General features: G+C 42.6%; 1 protein-coding gene across 1 annotated transcript; it reads left to right on the top strand.

Annotated features, from left to right (window-relative positions):
* Positions 1–462: 462 nt before the first annotated feature.
* arhgef15b (Rho guanine nucleotide exchange factor 15b) lies at positions 463–21,836 on the top strand. Its single transcript, XM_033610065.2, has 16 exons — positions 463–759; positions 5,803–6,339; positions 8,687–9,697; positions 9,809–9,863; positions 11,470–11,537; positions 11,687–11,955; positions 12,452–12,612; positions 12,848–13,000; positions 13,244–13,373; positions 16,071–16,145; positions 17,322–17,414; positions 17,535–17,689; positions 19,491–19,658; positions 19,899–19,984; positions 20,102–20,206; positions 20,703–21,836. The coding sequence occupies exons 2-16, from the start codon at positions 5,907–5,909 to the stop codon at positions 20,870–20,872; spliced, it is 3,132 nt and encodes a 1,043-aa protein (XP_033465956.1). The 5' UTR covers positions 463–759; positions 5,803–5,906; the 3' UTR covers positions 20,873–21,836.
* The last annotated feature ends 210 nt before the right edge of the window (positions 21,837–22,046 follow it).

Below are 22,046 nucleotides of genomic sequence, written 5' to 3'. Positions count from 1 at the left end.
ACTACAGTTTATTTGGAATAATAATAATATATTTTTGTTATAGATACTACTGACTATTTCACAAAAAGAGTTAGGTTTACCTTTTTCAAGGGCAAATATAGCAAATGACACTGTTTTAAAACACTGGTTAAAATACACAACAGTTAAACAGTTTTAACAGCATTTAACTGTTTGACTCTATGAAATAATTGCTCTGAGGTAATTTCCTGCATGAGTTTTAAGTAACAATAAATACATTGAATTGAATTTCTAAAATAGATACATAGCTACATGCATGTATTCTTAACAACTATAGCCTCCATAGACAGAGGATAATTATACAGCTGTTAAGCATTTATTCCCAGTTTACATTGTTTTATTTTGAAAGCCTAACCGGAAGCTATAGAGACTACCGTGTGTGCCTTGTCGGTTGGAGCCCTCAGGGGGTTGTTGCACTCCTACCGCCCGTCCTCTCCTCTCATACATGCTGCTGGTAACAAAGGAGACAACAACAGGGGGATGATGGGTTCTCACACAACAAGCCTGTCACAGAAACAATAAGAAACTGAGCCGGTTCGCTTCTTCTACGCTGCGGATAATTTCAATAACACTATATTTAACTACCGAGTTAAGTTTAAAGTAACGTTACAGTAGCGCGACCTGCGCCTGGATCCATTTTAACCTACAACGTCTTTTCTTGCCAAAGCTAACCATGTTGGACTGCCAACAGTAGAGCTGAATTACTGAGGAGAAGGAGTCAGACATGTCTCATTAACATCGGTGAGTTTTCTTTCATATAAATCATATTTTAAATGAGATTAGTTTATAAATTGTGATTTAGCAGGTGCGGTTTGGTTGATGGTTGAGACTGGAGGCACCTGTTCCCTTGAGAAACCATTGTAATACATGCCAAAAGGTTTATAGCTTTGTACTGACATTATCCTACTGAAAAGTATTTATTTAAACCCCTGTGGTATTATTATTGAATATATGGAGTTGAATATATTGACATATTTTAATATTTTGTTAATGTAGGTAGGTAACAGCACAGGACTACCTTATATATAAGGCGATTTTAGGAATTCAAATAAGACAGTAGCAGGGAAACTTTTATTTTGACCATATTATAGACAGTCTGACCTTGACAATTAATTCGTCTTTATGAATTCAATGCTGGGAAACGATTTTTATTATAATTAATATACAATAGTTGGCAGCTTCACAGCCTTATGTCCACATTTGCATATGTATAGGTAGGGTTTTCTTGTCCCACCTTATGTCACTAAACCAGATCTATTCTTATTCCTTTTTCCTGTATTCCCAACTCTTGTATGTGTGTGTATGAGTGAGTATGTGTGTGTGTTTTCCTTTCTGACACACCTTTTCCGTCCCCTCTTCCTGTCCAACGTGGAGCTTCCATACACACCACATGTACTGTAATGGTAGCTCTCTCTTAAAGTCCCCCTACCCATTTTGTACACAGATTGACCCATTAGTGTCCAGAGCAGATGGTATACTGTACACACACACACACACACACACACACACACACACACACACACACACACGGAGAGAGTGAGCATTGTGTTAATGGACGCCCCCTTTAAGCACTTAAGGATTGTTCTCAAGCTGCTCTGATTTAAGGGATCACACCATATCTGATATTTATTGGATTTCCCCGGACAAACACACTTACTGAAATGAATGACTGGCCCACTGACCCAGACTGAGTGTGTGTAGGGTCCAGCAGACTGGAGGACGTAGCCATTGAACTAACCAGGTCAATAGAGCAAAGGGAGACAAAAGAGAAGTCTGGTGGGGGCCGACTGAAAGAAAGTGAATGGGGAATTGTAACCTCGAGTCTATTCTTTAACTTCTGCAAGTCCATTAACACACCATCAAAATGAGTTATCCCCACTGTGTGTATGAGTGCTTTGTGGGTGCACACACACCCTCCCGTTCGAGGTTTATATGTCACCCTGTGGACAATGATAATAACCAGAGGGCCCAAACAGAAACCTGGAAAGACTTACATTACACACACACACACACACACGCACATCGCTGTGGTGATGTCATGTTTCCCAGTGCCTGAGATTATAAAACAAGTTGAGCACTCACAATCAAGAAACTGTGTTAGAAAATGAAGATTGGTGCAGCACGGTTATAAAGGAGCAACGTTTTTTAATTAGTTCCTGAAGTTTTCATGCCATGCGTTCCTGCTCTGTCATTTTGTAATTACCTAATACGCACTATTTGTCAGCGCAGAAATATCTTCTCGTCAGACTGAAACATGAAGCCCTGTCTGTCTTTTTATTATAAGCTCACTGACTGCGCAGCGTGCACATCCCTTCCAAACTGGTCCGACGAGCTGGTGCACTTTCTCAATGACAAACAAGTACTGGCCGTGTGTTATTGACTCAAGTTACTTCTGTGGAAAAAACTCTGTAGACATCCCCAAAAAAGGTAGCTGCTGTCTGTGGTGCTTTTGTTCACCTGCTGGTATTAGGCACTACTTTTGATTAATTTATTTAAAATGTTGTGTGGTACGGTCACGACTTCTTATGAAAAATGAGCAGCTTTTAATCTTTCACAAAGCATTGAACACTCTGTGAATGCTCCATTAAAGGGGCACTTTACTGTATTGCTCTTGCATAAAGTTGGATGACTTACGGAAGAGAGATTTAAAAAATAAAGGTCAGAATTGATGCAGCAGAGGCTGGGATGTCAGCCAGAAACATATACTCCTACGTTTCCCATAAAGCAACTCAGTAATAAGAGCATTAATTGATTATAGAGTGCTCATGGAGAACATGTTTTTTTGGTTAGATGCCTGAAAAAAGGTCTGTGGTTAATACAAGCTGAAGAGACTTTAATGTTTTGTCATATGACATAAAATACGTCGTAAATAAAAACTAAATAAAACTTTTATCATTTACCCGGGATTTTGAAAAACCTCGGTGTGTTTCCACCAAAATTAGCTGGGGAAAAAATGTCCCCTCAATCCAAAACTTTCCCTGAAAAAAGTACCTAATGGCGGGGTAGGACTTTTCAGATTCCCCAGAATTCTTGATGAAGAACGCAAATTGGTGGAATTCACACTTGCAGCGTTCCGCACTTCCGTGCCGGTGTGGCGGCAACCTTTATTTTATTTCTACAAGCTTCAGTTCATTTGTGTTTTGATCATTTGGAAAATGGAGCAAAAGAAGAGAAGCTACGAGAAGTGGACGGACGACGAGGTCCAGGCTCAGCAGGACTTCGGATCGGCGCCTCAAAACAACCAAGTCTATGGAAGAATGGCCGACAAACTGGTGGAGCTAAATATAGGGTACACGCCGAAAAACAAATTTGTGAAAAGTTGAAGAAACTTAAGCCTATGATTTGATTAAATTTTCTGTAACTTTCAGATACAGTTGAAACGCAAACCACACAGATTACCAGGAATTCTTTTACCTGGAAATGAAAGTTCCAGGAAATGTTGGTGGAAAAGGGGCTATATGTCTTTAAAAAGGTGGTTGCTAACAAGAAGCTAAATGAGACTACAGTGAGTCCTCCCGCCAAACATGGCTTGACAGCTTTGTCATGGTGGTGACGTTACAGTCATGAAACCGAAGTGCAGTTTGCTTCTAGCCTAGCGTTAGCTTTTTACTAATGGCGACTGCATTTAGGCTTCAAAAATCATAAAAGTGGAGTTCCTCTTATTTTGCCGAACAAAACTTTGTTTGCCACAGAGCTTATTTTCGGCAGTAACCCAAAATCCAATGGAAAAATCCCAGGGTGACACTAACTTTCGCTTTGGCCGACAGAAAAACGTCACCTCTGAAGCACTCTGTAGGCTGCAAATTCTTATTTATATTCTTTATCAGCAGCGCTAAATGGAATTGCTACTTGTAATTATTTTAACTATCAATTAATCTCTTGGTTAAAAATGCTCATCACATTTTCTCTGAGCCAAGGATGATGTGTTAAGAAGGATTGTTTTTTTTCCAAAGTCCACATTGTTAGCGATGCGTAGCCAAGAAAAGCTGGCAATTCTCACATTTGAGAAGCTGCGACCAGTGAGTGTCAATCATCAGAATAATTTTTGGTTTAATATCTGTCATCAACTGACTGATGATCTGAGTGATTGGTTCAGCATTTGTAAATAACTGTTGAGATATTAAGAGGTGAACATTAAGGTTTACATCCATAGAGAAATGCTGCTAGTGTGGCTGAAATATAAATACATGAGGTTCATATGACTAACAGCTGCTTACTGGTCTCTGTGACAGGCATCTGTCTTTATTTTACACACTTACCAGTGAAACCAAACTATAATCACTACTTTAATCATCAGTTAATTGTTTGTCAGTCTTCCAATGATGTGTGAGTAATCCTAAATGAAAGCAGCTGCGTGCAAAGAGTTTAAATCAAAGATTCACACAGAGCAGTACCGTCACGTTTCCCTCTGGATCTCTGCTCGGTCTGTGCATGACTCAGACGATGAGTAACTCCGGTTTGGTTTGGTATTGCATCAGCTGTTGCACACGTATCAAAAAAAAATATGGTCAGAAGAATGTGCAGCATGACCACTTGGTCGCCCAGAATGGAAATTTCACCTTATTGTCATCACGTTTCTTTTTATAGACGCTTTCTGGCTGAAAGCAGCATCTCATTTGACTGCTTCATTTGAATGACTAGAGTGCTCTGAATAAGGAAATCGTCAATGTTGGAGGAATGGATCAGTTCTGATTGTGTGTAAGGCATAGCAGCACACACTAAGGGGTCATATTTTTAAAACATGGGCGTCTACAGAATGCAAAGACCTCAGACAATGTTGCTGCACAAGAAATATTGAAGGGGCGTACAAACATTTTCAGAGCGCTTGTAAGGTGAAAGGTTACGAGGAGCTTGAAGCTATTCAACCTGTTCGTGCACCAGTGGACAGGGTGGAGTGATTATTGATGTAGATAGTTATTGAAACAGTGGTTAACTATTAATTGAATTACAACAGTATGTCATGAATCATATGATACTGTTAAAACATCAGCTTCTGTTCACGTATGACGCATGGATTAACAGCAGACCGAAGAAGAACTGACATTTATGTTTGCTGATTTCCTTTTACAGAGACGTTCCAGCTGTATTAATATTACATTTGAAAATAGCTTCCATAGGCTGACTCTCACTGACAGCTACCTTCTCTGAAATCGAAACCTTGTGTTTGATCGGCATCCCAGGCAGTAAATGAATAAATAACATCATGCCTTTCAACTGTGAGTCATTAATAGACAACAACTGAAGGAGTTGTACAGACATGAGGGAAAAATCAATTCTCTCTAGTCATGGCTGGATACCTCTCCACTGCGTCTTTTTGTGGTGCAGTAAACAGACCTGTCAGCTTCAGCTACTCTGATTCTGCATTATCTCTTGTTTTCTTTGCGGGGACGTGTGCTCACTCAATGAGTGGGCTCCTTACAGTGCAAAGTTCAGTCTCCTATAAGGCCTTACAGTGGGGGATTGTAATGCAGAGTTCAAAGTCTGGTTGTGGGATTATACTGTAATGGAAATACTGAATTATGTTGTGTTTATTGCACGTGTAAATGTTTAGTTCGGCTACAGAAAATGACTGTGATTAAAGTGAGTTGTGCCTTTTAAGGGAGTCACAAGACGAGAAGGTTTAGAACCACTGACCTTGAGGTTTAAGGCGTTCACTGCGTTATCTATTCTTTCCTAGACCTTTCTCTCTTTCTACCTTCATTCCCTTTTAGCTCTCTACTGTCTAATAAAGGCATCAAATGCAACTGGTTTTAATCTTTCTTTTCCTCTTTCTTCACCCATCAGGTGATGATGACACAATAACATTGACCTACGCCCTCAAAGCCTGACCACACATTGGTCAGAACTGGGAGTTAAACACACCGATACAAGAGAACACTCCAGCTGCCATGTCCGTCCAGGAAGCATCCCAGCGGCCCCCGTCGCCCGTACCCCTCAAAACTGACGCCAAACCGAGACCGGAGATCCCCCCAAAACCATCATCACAAACTAGCTCCCCTCCTCTGGGAGACAGGAGCAGCAGCGCGAGCCTTCCTGGAGGGAAGGTCAAAAGGATTGTGAACAAGTTTAGCCAGAAGGAGTCGAATGAACAAGGAGAGAAATCCACCAATGGTACTGCAGAGGTAAAAGCAATTAAACGGTCCAAAAGGCCGCCGACGGTGAAGCCCAAACCGGGCCGTGCCAGTCTGCAGCTTCAGCTTGGGAATGAGGGAGAGAAGGCGCCTCCGCTGCCTTTGAAGAGGAGTCGTATCCTGCAGAAGCAGAAAGAGATGGAGGGAGGAGAGCAGGAGGATGGCATCAGTGCGGCAGGAGGTCGATCAGGTACGGTGGGTTTTACTTGGGTCTTGATGTTTCTGTCTGCTGCTTTTTTCATTTTTTATTTAGTATTTTTTTTTGTATATATGTTTTTCACTATATATAACTGTCACCAGTACTTTCCTGTGCTCTGTACGTTTAATGCTTGATGTCCAAATTTTCACCGCAAATCTTTAAAATATGCACACATTAAGGCGAGGGTAGCACTAAAACAATTGCAGGTAGCAGTTCTCCTCCAGCTCGTTCAGCTTGATATGGTAAACATCTAGTCATGTGACTTCTTGAAAACGAAATTAAAATGTGTCACACAATTGCAGACACTTATCGCAGCTCTTAGTCTGCAGTCTGCGGGACAAAGATCAGATAAAGCTATAAACCGCATTTTACTCCTTGTATCCTCTGAGTCTCACAACCTGCAGTGTAGCTAAAGTCAGGGCCGGTTTCACAGACACTGCACTGATTGTAGTTTTAGAGAATTTTGCATGACTACATTTAATAAACGATTCAGAAAGTGTGTAAGTACAGGGTTTTGCATATGAGTGTGCGTGCGTACATTCATTGATTTTAATCTACAGTGCAGTCAGGTTATTGTTCTGGCCGTGAGCTCTAAAACAGACAGGTGTGGTGCCGCTGGCTAAGCTGCACCAACAGCAGTAAACAGGTTCCGTCAGTCAGCTGATCACGTCTCTGTGTGTTGGCAAGAGGGAGTATATGTGTGTGTGCATGCTCCTGAGTAATGTGAAAGCAGGAAGTGATGCCCACTGTGCTTACTTACAGTAAAAGAGAATAACACAGAAGTATTTATATCTGTTATCTCCTTGTCCTCGTGATGGTGTTTGTGATTACATGGTCGTATAATAGAGCACATTGAAACTTCCCTTGCATTTTAAACTGTAGCTCACTGACACGGGGACGTCCTTTGCTGACTCACCAAAAGAGGAAGCCAAAGACATTTTATTGGCCGCCTGATTAAATAGAGATTTGTGTGTCCCCTCCCAAGGTATATATATATATATATATATATACACTGTGCTTTCACTTCTTTGTTTTGGTTCTCTGTGAACAACAAGAAGCCTTTAAAGGGATAGTTCACATTTTTTGAAGTGGGGATGTCTAAGGTACTTATCAAACAGTAGATGTCAGTCAGCACATCCCCAGTTTGGAGATGCAGGCTGGAGTCCGACACGGAAGCAAAGCAATGTACTGCTGTTGAGTAAATTCCCACTTAACAAAAAAAATCAATATTAGTTGAAGTGAATGCTATTTTAAGAGTATTTTCACTGCTTTACCTTTATGTCAGAGAGTGATTTCCAATGGGAAAATAAAGCCATTGTATCGTTCTCTTCAAAGCCAGACTCAGACCAGTGATTTAACATTGCTAAACACGGCACCTGCTGGTCTCCTGCTGCCTCTTCGTTTGTGAGGACAAGCAGGGCACGCAATTCCTTGTCTCCCCAGTTGCTCATTTTTACAGTGTCTTTCAGGTTTGCGTTTCCCCTCTTGCTACTAGCTACTCGCTAATTCCTGCTATCAGCTGTTTCCTGTTTATCCACCGCCAGTGGGTCGCCGAAAAATTGCTTCAACGATTAATCCAGTAAAAACCAGTCAAAACACTTTAATTTATTTTCTGTATATCAACTGATCAGTTAATCGACTAATGGTTTTATCCCTACTGGTGATATTGAAGCTATATCAGAGATGGAATTAAGCTTTAATGCAACTCCTACATTAGTAACAAAAGAAAGTATCACAGGTTCTTATTGAATTAATGCAGTTGCATTAAAAAATAAAAGTGTAAAAAGTTCAATCTTCTATCCATCTTTATTTAAATATATATATTCTAAAAAGACATCTGTGTTGGTTTATAGTAAGATTCAGTTTGACCTCAAAACACCCCGTCATTATCTCTCACTGACTTTCTTCTTTAATGTCTTCGCGCACTGACCCCTTCAACCTTCATCCTCTCTCTCCTTTCTCTTTCTTCCACCTCTTCCATTTCCTTTTGTCAATATTGGATTTTTTCCCCCCCATGAAATGCTCCAAACTTTCCATGAATATTTGAAGACACCACTTGCAGACGGGCTGTATTTGCATAGTGATGAACTGCTGACTAGACAGTCCAGTGTGTGCCATGTGTAGCTGGAAAAAAAAAGCTCTTAATGAAAGTGAGCTGCCCTATCTGGGGATACACATGTAGGAAAGAAGTGTGCAGGAAACGGGTCATTCACACCCGTTAGCTTAGCCTGAAGGAAAATAGGCATCTCAGTGTTTCCTTCAACAGTAACATTAGGTAGGACTAAAATATCATTAACATTTCAAATCTGTTAATCTTTGTTGATTCTTTTCGATGCAGAGCCTGATGGGAAAGAGGTGGAGATTCAGCTAACTGGGGGAGGTGAAGTGGAGGCGGAGCACAGTCCAAACACGCCTCTCAGTCCATGCTGCGACCCAAGCTGCAGCTGTGTGTGCCACCTCCAGTGGCCTGGCATGAAACTAATATGGGTGCCTGTGGACACGGATGAAGGCAGGGAGAAGGAGGATGGAGGCGGACAGGAGGTTGAGACTGATGAGGAAGAGGAGAGGGATGAGGATGTGGAGGATTGGGAGGAGGTTGATGTGGAAGTGAGGGGAGGGGAAGGGGACAGCGAGGCAGGGGATGAGGTGGACAGGACGTCAGTGGTTGATGAGGGTGAAGTGTTGAAACAAGAAAAGGCAAAGTTCCACCAGTGTTTGGATATTTTGATCGCCGACGGTCACAGGAGACGTTCGGACCCGGGCCCTCACTCTATTCTCACTTCTCTCGCTGTCACTCGCTCTCAGTCCCCCCCTGTTCCCCCAAAACGAGCTCAGTCACCACATATCCACAACATACCCACCCAAAACGAAGAAGAAAACATTTATGAGGCCACACTTCCGGTGCCAGTGGTTGACCCCACTTCTAAAAAGACCACAGTGGATATTACACACCTGGAAATTCCTCAAATCAAAGTGCGCAAACCAGCCCGTCGGTCTAAACTCTCCTACAGCACCTCAGACCCAACATCTGAGTTTCAGATGAACATAGAACCCATCTCCAGCCCAGAGGACGTGCCGCCTGCCATCCCGCCAAGGATGCCTGTGGCTCAGGACAGCCGCAGCCTCACACCGGTGCACCGTGGCGGCATTCCTCTCCCCCAGCCCACACTGGAGGAGTGGCGCACCCTGCGGCCCTCGTCCCCCAGCGGCTCTACTACCAGCGGGCAGAGCCCCCAGCGGGCCATCACTCCACCCCCACTCAGCCCTCACAGACCCCCACCTCCACCGCCAAAGACAGACCCCAGGAGGCTCAGCAGTGCCTCACTGCAATCCCTTACACCGAAAAAAGGTTTGTAGTGAACAAACGTTATTACTTTTGCCTGATGAGACATGAATGATTTACAAAGTGCTAATTTTCTGTGTAATCAAAAGCAATGATGACATGGATTCGTCTTTTTAGAAGGAGAGGAGAATGGAGGGAATGAAGGAGAGAGAGAGGACACAGCTGAAGAACCGTGAGTTCAATTGTTTAAAAGGATAAGGCTGAGGATGTTTTATGTTTTTCTATTTGTAAAAAAAAATCCCATGAAAAGACCAAAACCATCAATGAACTGATCCTTTTAACAGGTATTGTCTGCCTGATGTAGCTTAATCCTCCGAGTCATAGAAATCCATTATTGTCCAAACACACACCAATGAGCCGCACTGTTGCACTAGATGACATGCTTCTTTAATGCCATGAACATGGGCACCGTAGCTTATTTTAATCAAGCTAAGTGGCTAATGGGCATGTAGCTACTTCCATGTTTCAGATGATACGTCATGTTTGTAGTCGACCAATGAAGATGAGTTTACATATCACCTTGGGTTCGTCCTTCACCTTCTCAAAATGATCCCACACTTTGGATTTCCTGCCCGACATGTTGTTAACTAGCCTGTGGAATAACTGCAGGTACCAGCCCTGGAAATTAGGGGCCGTACACATGCCGTGTCTTTAACCGCCTGGAAGATGTGAAGTCAGGCGCTGGATGCTACTCTCGTGGCTTTTTTGTGCTAGCTTTCAAGAGCACGGACTAACGTTTGGTCGACTAATAGGGGGCAGCCCTACTTTTTTTGTAATCTGGATCATATTTTCCCATGTTTTAGTGTCTAAGTGACTACTAGAAACAACAATTTTTTAAACTGGTCCAGTATTAAGATAGACTGCTGCAGCCGTAGTAGAGAAACAGGCGGCAATGTAATCCCTGCGGGCAAGTGTGCACTGTATATTTACGTCCACTGAAGGAGCTTGTTTTTGCCACTGGCAGACTGAGATTGTTATTCTAAGTGCCGGACAACATAATGGAAAAGACCCTTTTCCTCATCCTGTCTGTTTGTTGATGTGTGCAACCAAGTCTCACTCAAGGAGAAATCTTGTTCTGAAATCTTGCTGACATTTCCACATTGTAAATATCAGCCAACTTTTCAGCCATGACTTTGAAATTCTTACGATAACACTTAGCTTCACTTTCTGTTCTCCAACACAACAAACCCTTCCCAGTAGTCCTGTCTCCAACCCTCACTAATGTTTCCATTGTTGTTTTTCCCGCAACAAGTCACCTCTCATGAGACTTCTCCTTGAGCGAGTCTTGGTCACAATGACAAACAGACCAATGAAAGGTACAGAAAAACTGTAATTTCTCTGTAGGGTCCTTTCCATTATGTTGTCAGACACAATCTGAGCCTGTCAGTGGCAAAACAAGAACTTTTAGTGGACTTAAATTGAGTATGCACACTTGCCCATTGGAAGAACAGTGCAGCCTGTTTCACTGCTACAGCTGCAGCGCTCTCTCTCGATATTGGGGTAATTTCAAAAACTGTTTCCATTCGTCACTTAGACACAAAAAGTTGCTATGTTTCCCTTCAAGTCTCAATTTGGAAGAAATGGGCTGAGAGCCACAGTCAGAGTACAGACGTTGGGAAGTATTAAGAGATGCAGTTGACACCTTGTTGGTTTTGGCTTTTTATGGGATATGTTGACAAGAAGAAAAATATAGAATCGGTCATATCCTGTAAGTGAAGACTGGTGTTGTTGTGTGTACGGAGAAGTCATTAACTTTGTCATTCACTATTTTGTTTCAGGCGTCCAGTCAAGAGCCGCTCCCTCAGGAGGGAGTCCTCATTCAACTGGGAGTCCCGGCTGCAGGATGGTAAGGCTGACACCTGTAACAAACAAAACATAAAAAGACAAAGATGAATCAGGCCACTGAAACACATTGTCAGTATGTTGTCATGTTAGCCATCACCATTATATTGTGGGGTCTACAATTGTGAATATCTGTGACCTGTGTCCCCTTAGAGCCTCTGTACCAGACGTACCGCGCCACCGTCATCACCAAGGAGATCCGACGGCAGACAGTTTGTCGCAACATCAGTAAAACCAGTGCGGACTACGCCATGGACTGGACAGCCCGTCAGTCAGGGACTGGAACTGCAACTGGTAATGGAGCACCCAAGAGTAGCCCTGTTCCAACGCCGGGCCAGAGCACCCTGTGGCAGGACCTCCCAGGTGTTCGGGAGGCAGGGGTGCTGGAGCAACTCACCCCTGAGCAGTGCAAGTACCAGGAGGTGAGGGACTGATGTGAGGAGAGGAGGGGGAGGCTAATGTACTGAGGAGAGATCAATGATGAGAGATGGGGAGAGTTGCAGTATCAGGTTTTAAATCACATCTTAAAGTAATAATGTGATATTTTTATTTAAATCAAGGTCCACTTGGCCTCACGGTATCACTCACTCCTGTAATATAATATCGATTCACTCTCCTATCCCGAGTTCATGAAAGCTTTTACAGTCACTGCTCCGACTTTCCAACATCAGGCAGGACTTTTCAAGTGGAAAAATCCCTCTAAGAACAGGAAGTGACAGATTAGTGATGCATTTACAAGGAATATTTTAAATGCTGGTGTTAGAAAGAACCCTGAATTTTTGCTCATCCAAGTAGGAAACTGTTGCAAATGTTTTATACAGGAAACCACAGATACAAAGAAGCCCTGCTCTGTCTGTGCAGAATAGGCTGCACCACAGTATAATTTTAAGCCTAAAGTTAATATTTTTTCCCTGGCAGAGTATGTTCGAGGTTTTGACATCTGAGGCCTCTTACCTTCGATCCCTGCGAGTCCTGACCGAACACTTCCTGGACAGCCGGGAGCTGGAGGAGACGATGATCATCAGAGACAAGAAAACCCTCTTCTCCAACATCCTGAGGGTCCGAGAGGTCAGCGAGAGGTGAGAAATGGCAGGATGGAGGGAGATAAAGGAAAAGGGAAATAGGAAGGTGATTTATGACTTGATCTAGCATGAGGTCACTCATGACCAAGAGATAGGACGGAAAAGGAAAAATGCAATGAGTCATTTCCTGAACTGAGGCCGGGCCACGGTCAGTTAAGGCATTGTAAGTCTTTGTCTTCATGGTTCAACAAGGTTTTATGTGTCTGATGAACCCTTTGCTGTCTGACTACAGGTTCTTGAAGGACCTGGAGGACCGCATATTCAAGGACCTGGTCTTCCCTGACATCTGTGACATTATCCACTACCACGCCCAGCACAACTTCCCTGCCTACATCGACTACGTCCGCAACCAGATCTACCAGGAGAAGATCTACACTTCACTCATGTAAGGAATTTTCTAAAGTTGTTGTAATTATACTAGTTTAAGATTTCAGGGAATTTGGGGAAAATCCTTCTCTCCGTTGTATCTATCGACAGCATTTTGTATATGCCAAGAAAACTATATGCTAAAGCAGGAGTTCATTGTCAGATGTTGTATCGTCTGAAACCACCGTGCTCTCTCCTTTATCTGTTTTAGAAACATATGAATCTTACAGCTGCATTACATACCATATATGTGTGTCTACAGGAAGAACAACTCTCAGTTTGCTTCGGTCATCACTCGTCTCCAAGAGTCGCCTCAATGCCAGCGGCTGCCTTTCATGTCCTTCTTGCTGCTGCCCTTCCAGCGAATAACACGCATCAAAATGCTCATTGAGGTGAGAAACATCACAGGAACACTGATTAAATCTTGCTGTAGAAATGTTTTTATAGTGGAACAATGGTAATGTTTTTTTGCTTTATCATCATTAAGTAAATGTTGTTCACACAATGTAATGGCTGTAGAATAATGACTGCAACCAGGTACGGTCACCTAGGAAAATGAAGTCCTGACTTACATGACAAAGAGAATGCATCAACCATTACAAAATCAAAACAGCAAGAGGACAGCTCTCGTAGCTATCCACAGTTACCAAAGTGTGAGTTCTTTGCAGTTACTATCACTAGTGGCGGAAAAGGCAGACAGTGGAACAACTGCGGAAAACAAAAGCAATGTGTCCTCTGTCGTTGGTAGCTGCTAGGCTGTGAGGACAACGGAAAGCGAACTGGTTGTCTTTGCGACAGTGGTGCCAACAATAATACCACTGGGAAACTGTGGTGGGGGACTAAAAAGATGTCTGTTTCCCGTTTACAGGATTCCCATGGAACCAAATTAGAAAAACTGCTTTTTGGCCTGGAAATGGCTTCGAGTAAGCAAAATGTTTCGGAAACGTTTTGAATAGACATTGTCCAAAACAGCTTTTGGATCAGTAAATCGAAAGCGAAGCATCTACATCCTAATCCTCACCTATAATCATGAGCTCTGGGTAGTGACCGAAAGAATGAGGTTGGGGATACAAGCAACTGAAATGAGCTTCCTCTGTGGGGTAGCTGGACTCAGCCTTAGAGATAGGGTAAGGAGCTCGGACATGTGGAAGGAGCTGCTCCTTCATGTCGAAAGGGGTCAGTTGAGGTGATACGGGGATCTGATCAGGATGCCTCCTGGGCACCTCCCGTTAGAGGTGGTTCGGGCACGTCCCACTGGTAGGATCCCCCGGGGCAGACCCAGAGCACGCTGGAGGGATACATATCTCATCTGGCCTGGGAACACCTCGGGGTCCCCCAGGAGGAGCTGGAAAGCATTGCTGGGGAGAGGGATGTCTGTGATGCTTTGCTTGGCCTGCTGCTCCCGCAACCCGGCCCCGGATAAGTGGATGAAAATGGATGGATGGATTGTCCAAAACACGTGTTAAGGTTTTGCAAAATACGTTCCTTGTATTACTAATTTAAAATCTAGTGTTGTGTTGTGTGACCGTTAAAACGTCCCCAGTATTACATGATACACATTGCCCAGCCCGGCATCGCATCATCGCCAAGGCTGTATCCTCTTTGTCAAATCAGTAAATAAACATGAAAATTCCGAAAAGCTGTTGTGTTTTTGCAGGTTAACCAAGGCTTTTTACACTGAAATTTGAAGCACATAAGATACGTTAATATTCACTGTCAGTTTGGTGAATCTTGAAATGGTGCTGGTTACTACTGATGCATAGCTAACGTTAGCTTGAGTGGGGGGCTGCTGCAGTACAGTCATACAGTTGAGCTGTCGTCTCCAACGAAATCTCAGCCTGTAGATCAAACAGCTGGCTATTTACAGGTGGGTTATTTATAGACATAGACAACACTTAGCCTAACATCACCTGGTGATTTCATCAAATATACATACTTGAATGAATCAATAGGTGTCATGGTCTGAACATCTATACATTTAACGGTAAAGTGCATGTTTAATAATGTATAGCTGTATTGCTATATAGGCCAACCCATGTTAAAGTACTTCGATAAAGTCATGGAAATGGGGTAAAATCTAAGGAAAAGTTTTGGAAAATTCATTAGTAGAACTGTGTGAGAAGCCTGACTTTAATAGCTAAGACATAGTTCAATGAATCTAGCAATTTGCCAAGTATCGTAGCCTGGCTCTGTGTTTGACTGCTGTTAGCCAAAATATAGCTACAGGTCATAAGCACCCAGCTAAACCACAATTGAGCATTTTTATATTTCAATTTCTACAGATTAAACAACAGAGACACAACATTTTAATCACTGAGCTAGAGGCTTATATCGATTTTTTTTTAAACTTTGGATAGAGCCAGAGTAGCTAGCTTTGGTACCCTGTTTCCAGTCTTTATGCTAAGTTAAGCTAAGCTAATTGCCTCCTAGGTTAAGCTCAATACCTAACATAGAGGCATATGAGTTGTAGCCAGTCCTCTCATCTGACTCCCAAACGAGGATATTTCCCAAAATGTTGGTTAATCTTTTGAAGTAGAAAAGTAACAACATAATTATACACATCATGTGTGCATGCAAGGCTTGGCTAGAAAACAGCATCTGTAGAAAAGTCATTCCTGCACGCTATCTTTGATCTTTGTAGGGTAGTAATGACTGATCAGATTGTGGTTTTGAGTCAGTGTGCAGGTGTTCTTCCTCTCCTTTAAGGAAGAAGCTCAAGAGGTCTGTGTCACAGTTATGTCACTGGTATGTGACCACAATGCAGTTAGTCTTTGCAACCTTTTAATTATTTCCTCGTGTCTGAACGGATTGCCACAGTACATTCTGTACAACTGAACCTTCTCTTTTCGTGCTACACGCCATTGAAAGCCAATAGCCTGACTTCATCACGGTGTGTTGCTTCGTGGAATGTCAACATTTCAGCGTAATTTTCCCCTGATCCCCGTCACTGCCTCTTGACCTACGAGCAAACATATGGGCACACCTTGGCTCAACCTCATGACCTTATTTGCATGTAGATGGAAAAAATGTATCCTGTCGATGCTGTTTGTCCGTTGCAGAAATAGAAAAGAAGTTGTTTGTTGTTTCAGAACATCCTGAAGAGAACAAAGGAGAGGACGAATGAGGAGCAGACAGCCTCCAAGGCTTTGACTTGGGTGTCGAAGGTAAACGCCCCTCACTCTTCACCCTCTTGTCTGCCTACAAATCCATATCGTTTGACTCCCGAGTGCTTCGCATGCCTCTGGATATTTGACGTCAGCCATTGTCTGAGTGAAGGATTTCCTATTGAATGAGCTCCGCAGTGACAGTGAGTCATACGTGTCACTAAGGACAAAGAGAGTGTGAGTTTTCTCAAACAGGGAGACATTTGTGAAAGGAACGAACCTGATGCTCCCAATGAGGAGCAGCCAGTTTTATGTAACGACAGCTGAAGGCAATGTGAGGTTTGTAAGTGTGGAGAGAAAAATAATCTGTAGATTCAAGGGTAACTCCTGTGTTTTTCAACCTGGACCCTCTTTTACCATGTTTGTGTGTTTCAATGACTAATGTTGAAAACAATTTTTGAAACTGGTCCAGTATTGAGCGAGAGTGCTGCAATGTACAAGCAGTGTACATCCACTGACAGGCTCAGATTGTTTTTGTGTGTCTGACGACATCATGCAAAAGAACCCCATTGAGACAGACCTTTCTCAGGGAGTAAGATCTTTTTTGTTTCACCAGAAACTGCCCCGAAATCGCCATCGTCAAAGCCACCAGATTCCATTTAAATAAACGGTAATTTTATCATGGTAAAACAAACTTCATTCAAAGTCAACAGAAGCAAAATGAAACAAACAACTTGTCTTTACACTGACTGAACAATCACCAGCTCTGGTGTGACTGAAATAAAACCTTAATTCTCCCAGTTAGATGTGAAAATATTCTGACTCTATACATGATGAAATCACTGTTTATTTCAATGGAGTCTGGTGGCTTTGCCGATAGCAATTGTGGGGCCCTTTCTGGTTAAACTAAAGGATCTTACTCTTTAACAAAAAGGTTTATCTCTAGGGATCTTTCAGTAATGTTGTCATACACTTGCCCTCTCTCTCAATACTGGATATTGTTGTTCCCATTTGTCACTTAGACACAAAAACATGGGGAAACAGGAGCCAGGTTGAAAAATGGCTCGAAGTTACAATGGAAGTACAGTTGTTGCTATGGAGACAATACACTGTCTCCTCTAGTCGCATTAGTGTAAACTGGCAGGTTTTCAGATAATTGCAGACCGCTGCATTGCAGGTAGTTGCAAGTTTCAACTCTTCTCTTTCTCTTTTTTCCTCTCCAATAATCTCACGCAGATCATCGATGAGTGTAACACGCAGGTGGGAAAGATGAGACAGATGGAAGAGCTGATTCAGGTCTCTCACACACTGGAATTTGACAAGCTCAGGGTGAAGTTACACACATTATTTGCATTATTTGTTAGAATTTTAGTTGGACTTGAGCTACTTGCACATTTATTTTGTAAAGGAGCTAAACGGTCCTTCCTTTGCTTGTGTCTTCCTCTCCAGGCTATCCCGATCATCTCCCAGACACGATACTTGGAGAAGAAGGGAGAGCTGCAGGAAATGTCCAAAGGAGGAACTCTCTTCAACATGAGGGCAAAGTTCATCCCGGTCTACCTCTTCCTCTTCAATGATCTGCTCATCATCGCTGCCAAGAAAGGGTGAGGCAGAACTGACTGATGTTCAACACCAGTTAGAGACACGCTAGTGGCGTGGCTCTAGGGAGGGCAATGTGTTTGTCTGGGGTAGGCTGCTAGGTCCACCACTTGGTGACTTTGTGATCCTCCGACGTTTCCCCTAGAGGCATCAGGCTACATTTTCAAGTCGTCCAACCTTTGGCTTAAGACCAAATACCTGCAAACCAAATGACATTTCCATCAGACTCAGCTGTACTTTCTGTTTAGAGCTAGTATAACTAGTTTAACATAGCATGGCTGTAGACTCTTATGCCTACCATACACTAGACGACTTTGAAAAGAAACCCTCTCACATCTTAAGACAATGTGAGCTTTTAGTCACACACTCACACATAACTCTAGAAACACAAGATTAAAGGCATCATATGCTGACAGTATTTTTTGTGAATTCGACATCAAGTAATGAAGATAAACTGTGTTTGCCTACAAACTTTACATGTTGGATTTTGTCGCCTAAACTTGCTACTAGCTTCCGTTGGTTTGCTGTGTTATAATAGTAGAAGGAGACCGTGGGAATCAGGGGTAAACCAATTCAAAATTAAGATTTCTCACTAAAATAAGTGCTGGCTGGTGGATTTGATAGACGCCGAATAATACACCGACTCTTGTTCTATCCATAACTCCACCAGTTTCTCCTACTTTTTCACAGTACAAGAGACACATTGTTGTGCCTCACCTCTGCCTCTACATGTTTACTGTCCACTGGGTTTGCTGCTTCTTGTTTAGTGCTGAAGAGAGCACAGTTGTGTGTTGACAATGTTCACATCATTGAAATTCTTTTTTTGCTTGAGCCATGGTTAAAACTTAATAGTAACAATAGTATTAAATATGTTTGATTTTGTTGTAATGTGAGGATGAGAGAAAGACTGATTTAAGACAGCTCGGATTGAGTTTTATGACCACGTTACAACAAACCATCCAAATCACAGAGGTGCACCAATCGAGATAAAGCTCTCATGATTTTAATCTAACAATAGAATCTTGTCTGTACTTGTGAAGCTGCTCCAAATGTTTGCTGTCAGGCTGAATTCTTCATAAGGTGTCTTCATCTGGGGAAATTTATTTCAGCCACGTTCCTCTTAAACTTCTGCAGAAGTCAAGTTGTGCCGAACACTTCCTCACGTTACAATGACCTACATAAAACAATGTGTGTCAAACATCAGCCCCAGCACGCTGTGCCCTGCAATATTAAGCATCTTTGCCTATAATTCATGAGGCAGAGCTGAATCAGCACCCAATGGTCAACTACTGCCAGTAAAAAGCTAGTAAGCCTTGCTCAAGCTGCTTCTGGAAAATAATAGATATAAAGTAATGCCACTTATCTCACTGTTCAGTACGGTGCTTCACATTTGGGCTGTATAAGAATGCAGCCAGTCCTCTTGGAAGCTATGCAGAGGAAAGTTCTCCACCTGCTTTCATAATGCCACCTTAACCATGGACAATGTGACCACTGACCGCAAAAGCAATCATGACTCTTAAACAGAGTGTTATCACTAGCAAAATGACTCCAAACTTCCTCAAATGTATTGGGAAGTAGTGCTTAAAGAGAAGTGAGAGGAAGAGAAGAGTAGATTTCAAACACTGCTGTTGATGCAACGTAGATAGCAGATAGGAAAAGAAACAATGACACAGAACATATAAAATAAACCTCAATACATAAACCTTCAGTATTTATCACTGTTTATCACTATCACAAATATGTTCCTGCTTTATCCACAAAAACAAAAACAAAAAAACCAACTCACCCTTCTTTGTCTTGAAACAGTGCGGAGCGTTTTGTGATACTGGATCACGCCCATCGCTCTCTGGTGCAGGTGCAGTCTATAGATGAAAGTGGGGGCAGCTGCGGCCCATACGAGAACTGCTTCAACCTCACGCTGCTGGAAAACCACCAGGGACGCATGATGGAGAGGCTGCTCAAAGCTCCCACCCAGTGAGTAGCTCTAAGAACCTAAGAATAGTAAATCTATTCTTACGCTCTACATACACTATAAAATACAAATTCCTACAGCAGTCACATGAAAAATGTCCACAAAGGAGCTTTAAATACAGTATGAGACATTGTTGATACACGATTTTCCATTTGCATTTCACCAAAATACAACCTTCATGTTGCAACAAAAGTGATGCAAATCTGTTTGATTGTTATTTCATAAGCTGGTTCTGTCAACAGGTCAGACATGCACAGGTGGATGGCAGCTTTCCCCAACCCCACCAACCCAGACACAGACGACAATGAAGTGATTTACGAGGACTGGGGTGAGGACACGCACACGCAATGCACACAAAGTGAAACTACAGTTTGTGGTTGGTTGTGTGTCGTATCCGAAGTTTCTTACAGTTATGTGTGTGTGTGTGTGTGTGTGTGTGTGTCAGATTGTCCTCAGGTGCAGTGCGTGGAGCAGTACATTGCCCAGCAGTCAGACGAGCTCACATTGGAGCCCACTGAGATCATCAACGTCATCCGCAAAGCCAATGAGGGTAAGAACATGAAGGGAAACCTGGACCAAAGAGCTGTCTTTTAATTTGTTTTTCAGACTGTCATGGAAACAAGCTGGCCGTTACATGTAAAAAAAGATCATAAAAGGATTATAAACATTTCCTCTTTTACAGAACAAAACTGCAGCTGAAACTGAAGTGATATGAATCTGTTCTTGCGTCAAATTAATTTTTCCACTTCTCTACATTTGGCATTATCAGTGTCTGTGGATCTAAACAGATTACGAAGGTTTAAAATGTGGAACAGACAGTGGAAGTCGAACGTACTGACATGACTTTGTATCATTATGCCCCTTCCTTTGACTCTGCTTGTTTATACAACCCGATCCTCGTAACTGCCTCAATCCTCCAACCCTCTCACCTTAGCAGTTTATTGATTTGTTTTCACTTTCTCTGCATGAACGATACAGAAACCTCCAATCTTCCCTTGTTTGTTCTCCTCCCACCCCCCCCCTCCTCTCCTCCTACTTCCTCCTAGGCTTTTATGAAGGCATCCGCCTGTCCGACGGTCAGAAGGGCTGGTTCCCTGTAGGAAACGTCATAGAGATCACCAACGAGCACGTGAGGCGGCGAAACCTCCGAGAGCGCTACAGAGTCATGCAGGCTGCGAGCTTGGTCGCCAACAGCAAGGCCAACACCACTCATTGATCGATGGATGGAGGATGTTTACATTGAGTTGTTGTCATGGATACAAACTCTTCAGGAGTTAACTCTGTACAAAGACTATTCAGGGACTTTATAGTTAAAGTGTCGGTTTCTAATAACCGGGAAATGAAAGACAAAAGGAGAAGGGTGACGATCATGAGACGTCATAACAGACCTGCAGTCATCAAGTACGTGAGTGTGCACTTAAGCAGCTGGGAGCTCGAGGTAGATCATTTACTACTACTGGCACTGACAGAAACTATGTGAACATGCATGCATTATATAACAGATATCAGCATCTTGAGCGTACCTCCTCTTGTGAGCATGTAGCCCTGCGTTAACCTCTGCTCTGCACAAACTGAAACTGCACATTTGAAATGCCAATCATTCTGGCCACTGCCAGACCTGATTGTGCACATGTCAGACCTGCTGCGAAGAAAAGAGTTGGGTGTTCCTGTGAACGCCTCTTGTGTCCTACTTGTCACATGCACAAACAAGTTAGATCCTCTCATTCCTGACATGCACAACAACCTGGTGTCACCATGGTGGCCAAGAATACAAGATATGACATGTTTTTATGATAAAAGAATGCTGTAAATGAATCATCTTCACTGAAACTCAACAGGAATTTATCTCACCACGCAACAAACCGTTACTGTTAAAAGAAATCTAATCAGGAAGTGCCTTTGAATAAACTCAGAACGCAGGACTACACACCGGGACTTCTATCAGGATCAAGCACAACAGCTTTGAAAATGCATGTCAATGTGGGCTGAGCTGTACTGCCATTATGACGTTAGCTTGTTAGCTTGTGTCAGTAGCCGTTGTATAATACTGTAGCTCTCCCTGCAGCTTGTTGTCGTCTGTGGATAGACTGTAAATGTACGATATGTTGTAAATAATAAGTGGGGGGTTCTCTCCTTCAAAAACAGTAGAAGTGCTTTTAATAAAAATGTGTGTCTTTTTAGCTTGAGGCTCAACTGTTTATTTTTATCTAACACTGATACAGTAAATAACCAATACTCAAATGTAGACTGGGAAACAATATTTAAGGGTATACTGGGTCAAAGACATTAAAGATTAAACCACTGCAAAAAACCCTCAAGTGGTCGTTTCCATTATGAGAATGAGGTAGTGAAAAAGTCCCTTAAAAACTCACCCTGGGACGAGAAGACCC

The sequence above is a fragment of the Epinephelus lanceolatus genome, chromosome 22 (genome assembly GCF_041903045.1).
Source record: "Epinephelus lanceolatus isolate andai-2023 chromosome 22, ASM4190304v1, whole genome shotgun sequence".
In the NCBI taxonomy this organism is placed as follows: domain Eukaryota; kingdom Metazoa; phylum Chordata; class Actinopteri; order Perciformes; family Serranidae; genus Epinephelus; species Epinephelus lanceolatus.
Note: the sequence above shows the minus strand (reverse complement) of the source record. Positions and strands in the feature narration are given on the sequence as shown.